General features: G+C 53.0%; 1 protein-coding gene across 1 annotated transcript in view; it reads right to left on the minus strand.

Moving 5' to 3' along the window:
* Positions 1-196: 196 nt before the first annotated feature.
* Positions 197-6,629, minus strand: part of MTMR1 (myotubularin related protein 1) — a 57,141-nt gene continuing 50,708 nt past the window's right edge. The window contains exons 13-14 of the mRNA XM_023525125.1: positions 5,965-6,141; positions 197-1,068 (exon numbers count right to left, since the gene is read on the minus strand). Coding sequence (XP_023380893.1) covers positions 907-1,068; positions 5,965-6,141 — 339 coding nt within the window. The 3' untranslated portion in view covers positions 197-906. The remainder of the gene's footprint in view (positions 1,069-5,964; positions 6,142-6,629) is intronic.

The following is a 6,629-nucleotide window of genomic DNA, read 5'->3' on the forward strand; positions in this document are numbered from 1 at the left end:
CCTTGAAGGAGCCCGCGGGGAGGTCAGTGCTGAGCTGCCCGAGTCCTCAGTTTCCCCTCTGCAGGGCCATCTCGAAGGAAACCGCTATTGCCATCAACAGCCTGGGCCACCTCGGGAGGCAAGTACCGGTTAGGTGAGAACAGAACACGTGGCCATTTAAATGACCATATTCAAATGACACTTCAGATGTACTACATAAAAGTTAGCATGAGCTTTGTTTGAAAATTTCGCACAGTCCAGTTAAGCAGAACCCTCCTCGGGTGACTAGGCTAAACATAAAAAAGGACATAGGAAAATAAAGGCATGTTTCTCTTTTTTTAAAAATACCTTATATGTACACAACAGTAATTGGTACAGGGGCCCCCGTGCATGAAGAGAACTCGAGAACAGAGGGCGATGGTCTGTCTCCCCCGCAGATACTTAACTCTAAAACAGTTTTGAAGTTGTAGCAAGGAGCTGAAAGCAGTCACATGGCTGGCAACATGGTCTCTAAGTGGCGTTTGTTTTAATGGAAGATCTACCTTGGAAAGAAACGATATGAGACCATCTTGGACCTAAGCACTGCATTTCACTCACTGTGGTTTCTCCCAAGCTGCCCAGGCAATAGGCGGGTCACAGGGTCACCGGGACAGACAGCCACCCTGAGCAACCCGACAGGAGGGAAACGGGGTGTTCACAAAACGAAGCACAGACGACAGTGGGAGCTGTCACCTAGCCCCACACATGGTCACTGGTTTGAGGTACCATCCAGACATGGAGGGCACAGGGCCTAATCCTAAAAGACAAGATCACAAGCTCCAGCCAGAACGGGTCGCGAGACCCTTGCCTGAGTCGCCGGGGAGAGCAGTGGAGCCACAGGATGGCCTTGATGGCTGGACTCACCAGAAATGCTACCTCTGGAGCCTGTCAGACCGAGGTGTGGACAGGCGTGACTGAGTGGGAAGGAGAGGCGCCCCGCTCAGTTGGGGACGAGGCGCGCGTGGCCACCTCCCGCTGCAGGTCTTCCACTCTCTTCTGCAGCTCCGCCCTGACGGCCAGCAGCTCCTTGAGATTCTGGTGAATCGGCATCTAGGGGCAAGCAGGACACAGCTGCGTCAGCGGGCCACTCAGGCAGCTTCGACATCAGCCTTTCGGCACGGGGACACTGCTAAGAGATGAGTTCACAGCCCAGACGCCCGTGTACCCCAGGTGGCCTTGGTCTTTGACTCGCCTGGCACCAAGCTGTAGGGAGCCCTCCGCAGGAGCCTGCAGCTTCAGCTGACCGCGTGGGGATGCTTTTGTCCCCCTGTGCTCTCCTGCCCGGCTTGGCCAGGTTCCCAGAGAGCACAGGCTGGTCAGGCAAGACAGCAGTCTGTGTCGGATCGGGCAGGGCTGCCGGTGCGGGCTGGGTGGGACGTGCGAGTGGCTTCCAGCGACTCGGCAGCATTTACACGGGTGCCCCCTGCACGCGCACGCCTCCCTTACATCTGAATTTTTGCAACTTTATAAATAGCTCTGCTGCTAAAAATACTTGTTATGTCAGCACTTTCTAGAACTTAGTGGTGTGCGTCTTCGTCATTCGGAACAGGAGCTGGCAGAAGCCCCTGGAGAGGGCACTGCCAGTGGAGAACTCTTGCTCCTTCCCTCCATGTGACAACTACTGAACACCCTCTAGTGGCTTCTTCCTGTCACCCTGAGGGCAGCAGCGTGACCTGGGCCTCAAGGCCCTGTGTGGTCTGACCCCAGCCTGCCTCTCCTAGTCCCCTCTCACCAGGTCCTGCCTCCACCCCTCCCGTATTCCAGAAACCTTCCAGGTTTTGGAAGAGGCCATGCACGTGCTATCCCTTCTGCCTGGAGCCCTGTCCCCCAGACCCTCTTCAAACACATGCCTGCTTCATCCCATAGGGACCGGCGTAAGCAGCACGCGCTCTGGGTGGGGGGCTTTTGGACATCATCTGTGTCCCCGAAACACTGAGCTGGCCCATCAGGGATGCTGACGGTGATCAGCCCCACTGCAGGGAAGGACAGAGATGAGAGGGACAGACGGAGGGAGGGACAGACGGAGGGAGGGACAGATGAAAAATGTGGGGAAAACAGACGAGAGGGAAAGACACACATTTGGGAAACAGGACAGTGGGACAGAGATACGAGTGACAGCCAGAAGAGCGGGGGAGGGGGGATGAAGAAGACAGGGCAGCCAGGCGCCCCCACCATAACAGGATGGCTTGGCGACCAGCACTGAAGATGCGAGAAACTTCTGACTTCGGCAGGTCAGAGGAGGAAGGGAGCGGGCAGCAACGTTGGGAGTCTGATGGCAAAGCACCGCACCCCCCCCCCAAAAAAAGTTACCTTATTTGCTGCTGATCCCGAGGCCACTGTGAGGTGGGCAGGCAGCACCCCTATAGGCCTTAGGACCTATTTGGTATTTTCCTGTTTGTGGGATCAGTGGTTCCAATAAGATGACACATCGCTTTGCAATCAGACTCCCATTACTAACACCTGTGCACATGGCCTCAGCGAGCAGACTGCGGGAAACACCAAGTTTACCCACACCCAGGGCCCAAGACAAGCGTCACACATCTCCACGCAGCCTTTTGGGCCTTTTCTCCTTAGTCATCTTCACTGACAAGTCAAAGGCTCAAGAAAACGTCCATCTAGGGGCCAGTCAGCCAGTGGGTGCTAGCATGTATGAGAAGCCAAGGGGGTTCCAAAGGACACGAATTGCCTACAGGGCCCTTCCCGCCACTGGCCATCCTTTGAGGGATGCCCAGGAGCCCCTCTCCCGGCGGTAGATCTAGCCCCATCCTCTTCATAGGGAAGAGGCCCAACAGGCTTGTAGCCCCTGCCTGTCCTCCTTGTCCCTCTTCCTCTCCACCCAGCCTGCCTCACTGTCTCGTCATGGACACCCACACCAGCCTTTGTGCTGATCCCTTTGTCACAGGCTTGACTATTCCTGTCCACATTAGTGCTACCAGGGTCAGCTTTCTAGAACACAGAGCAGGTCTTGCCCTACAAATCCCGGCAGGGGTGTTCCAACAGCCCTGGGATCAGGGCCTGCAAACTCCTAGAGATGCTGCACAAGGCCCCCTGCAGCCTGGGACCGCTGACGCCTTGCTTCCAAGGCCCAGCCCACTCCCCAACATGCTGCATGTGCCCGGCCCCTAGGAGGTCTCCAAGATGTGCCTGTGACATTGAGGCCCGTGGCCTGCCTTCCAGTTCTCCCTCTGTGTAGCACGGTGCACAAAGAATGCAAAACACTGCACCGCCTGCCCGCCACCCTGAGGTAGGGATTCATTTTACGCTCACACCACCCGCAAGGTCTCAGCAAGGCTCAGGACCTTGCCTCTCATCAGGCATCAAATCACCACTGGAGACGAAGTCACCATCAAAGACAGAGTCACCTCCAGAGACAGGATTTGGCCCCTGCACACGTCAAGGCACCTATGTGACTGACTTTGGCCACACGACTACAGTATGAGTCGCCTGAGGTGTGCGCTACTCCAAAGAGGGAAGGGGAAAGGATTTGGGAACCTTACCTGTGAGGATGCTTTTTGGAAGCCACAGATGGTTGCTAACTGATGCCACAGCACTCTGTGCAGATGCCACAGAGCTAAGGGTGGGTGCTCATCAATGTAGGAATAAGCACCGAACACCCAAAATGAGCTAACGGCTCACTGGCCACAAATAAAAGTGAAAACCTATATTTAAAACACTGACCACTGACCAAAGAAGCTGACTAAATGTACACTGTTGGTTTTTATGGGGTAAAGAATAGACTGTGTCCAGCTTCAGATGGTCTTCAGTAAAGAAAATATTTTACAACTCTTAGAAGTTAGCATTTTTGCTACTCTAAACACACACTAAACCCAGGACCCATCTGGTAGTCTGTGCTCTGGCCGCCTCAGTGCTAAGGTCCCCTCGCATCAGTGCTGACTGTCCTGGCTGCTCCGTGCTGTTGTAACACAGGAAGCAGCTAGTGGCCCCTTGCACACAGTACACGGAACAGCAGCTGCGCCCTCCTGTGGTAAATGGAGGGTAGTTTCTGGTCAGGGAAGGTTCCTAAGGAAAGGTCTGGGAGCACCAGCTATCGGCGCCTGTGAGGCAGAGGGCGGAGAAGGCATTTCCAGTGTGTGGGGAGGTTAAGGGGCGGCCCATGGCACATGCAGTCCATCAGCCTGGATAGCGGGGCAGAGGCCTGGTTCAAGGGCCTGCTCGGAGGGAGGGAGCAGTACTAAGCGGAGCAGGCCCCGATCACAGTGTTCTGTGAAACGGGCCTGAGGTCCGGAGGGTGGCATGGCTGTCTGAGAGGGCCTAGAGGAGGAAAGAGCTTGTGTAGCTGCAGCTTTGTGGAACCAATGGAACGAACCAGGACACAGTCAGGGAAAGAGGCGGGGAGTGATGAGCTGCTTGGGCCGTGGTGTTAGGGAGCTTGGTCAGGAGAGGAAAGGCGCCCTGGGCAGCAGTTTGCAACCATCAGATGGAACCTGGAGCTGAGCGGACAGCAGGGTGGGAAGGTTAGTGAAGTGATGTTACCTCCCAAGTTCAAGTGCCAGGCCAGCTGAAAAGGGGAATGAACAGTTCAGTCTTTCCCCATGGTTAGTAAGGCTTGGGGATTACTAGGAGCTGAATTGTACCCCCCATTCATATATCGTAGTCCTAACCCCCAGCACCACAGAATGTGACTGTATTTGGAGATGGGGCTTTTACAGAGGGGATCAAGTTGAAGTGAAACCATTAGCGTGGGCTCTAATCCAACACGACTGGTGTCCTTATGAAAAGGAGAAATTTTGGCACAGAAAGATAGACACACATGAAGGGAAGACGATGTGTAGAGACACAGGGAGAGGTGGCCATCTATAGGTCAAGGAGAGGGACCGGGACCAGACCCTCCCCTCACAGCCCTCAGAAGGAACCAACCCTGCTGACACCTGATCTGGGACTTGCAGCCCGCAGAACGAGGAGACAATACATTTCTGTTGTTCAAGCCTCTCCGGTCTGTGGTACTTTGTACAGCACACGCAGTGAAGTAAGACAGAAATGAAATAGGTCTGGAGAGACTGAAGACGAAGGGCTGAAGAGGGAAAGACTGAGGAGGAACAGGGCCGAGAGGAAAGGCGGACCATGTCTGTGGCCGACGGAAGCAATGATGTTAAACAAGGCTCTGGGAACGCCGCTTCTGGACTGCCAGAAAGCCACCTGTGCACTGAGGTGAGGGCTGCCTCCATCGGTCTGCTCCCCATCCAGCACCAACCATGCCCTGGCCACTCCTGTGGAGGAGACGGGGACAGGGCAGGACCACGTAGAGCAGGGGCTTGTGGGGGGCACCTCAGGAACCCTAACTGACGGTGCCCGAGCCACAGCAAAGGCTCAGCCACTGAACACCCAGAGCGATCACAGCTCGGCCGTCTGGCCCTGCTGCACACCCGTCTCTCATATTTTTTCAATCTCAGAAAATGTTACCGTGAAAAAGTGTGGCAGGAGGGAGAAATGTGACCCCTTTCGCAAGGGGCGCCTGCTCCGCGACTCAGCACAGGCCCTCTTTCTGCTGTGCCACCAGAGTCCAGAAACTGGAACCACGATGCAGTTTTCAAATACCCGCCCCGCCACCAACTCCACGTGCGGTACCCTGCATAATCGATACCGCTCCCCCCACATCGCCTCCGGGTCCAGTCCCTAGAGAGACCGAGTCAAATGTGGTGGTCAGTAGCACTTCATCTATGTACCGCCTCCCAGATCTGGAAGCTAGAAGTCCAAGACCAGGTGGCAGAAGACAGAGAACAGCTAAGATTTTGAACTCTTAACCCAGCAAACGGCATCTGTGTCAGTGTGTGGAAGGGATCTGCTGCAGGTGAGGGCAGAAGACCTTTGGTATGATATGCTAACAGCCGGCATGTACACATTTGTGTAACACCATCTTTACTTGAAGTAAGACATAGTCTTTAGAAAAGAAAAAACAAACAAACAAACAAAAAAAACAAACGATACCTGGGGCCTCATTCGGGGATTCCATCGCACATAATAGTTTACCCATAATTCCAAGTGACTCAGACTAGCAACAGGATATAACACGTGGTTTTCATAATTCACAAAGAAGGGATTAGAAAATTCATCGAGCTGGCTATTGATATAAGACCATAGAGATATAGTCTTCGTATATATATCCTGAAAAACAAAAAAGGAATACACTGAAATAAATTCAACTTTGCTTTGTATCCTCAAGCATTCATAGTACATAAAGAAAAGGACTTGAATAATGAATGAAGTAAGTTCAAACGGTAAAAAATTCAGGGACATTTTACCACCTCCATTCCTCTGTTGTGCATCACCTCATGCTCCGTATGACATGAAAACACACGGATTACTGTCATGGATAAACACAGTGCTCAGTTAGGTGACACTGACGACTGTGTCTGTGTGAAAGCAGAATGAGAACTTTCTAACAACCACGGGGTGATGGGGCTCATCAATAACAAATACATTGTTAATTCTGGTTTTCAGTTTGTTTTTGTAACTCTTAATGTTAAGGACTGTGAGTAGAATTTATAGATAAGACTCCTTTCACTGGAATATCATGGCAATCTTGGGAAAAACATGCCAGAATTGCAGGCTAGAGAAGCCTTAAACGGAGAAGTCAATATATCATTAAATTA

Source organism: Pteropus vampyrus, unplaced genomic scaffold, assembly GCF_000151845.1.
Source record: "Pteropus vampyrus isolate Shadow unplaced genomic scaffold, Pvam_2.0 Scaffold529, whole genome shotgun sequence".
Taxonomy (NCBI): domain Eukaryota; kingdom Metazoa; phylum Chordata; class Mammalia; order Chiroptera; family Pteropodidae; genus Pteropus; species Pteropus vampyrus.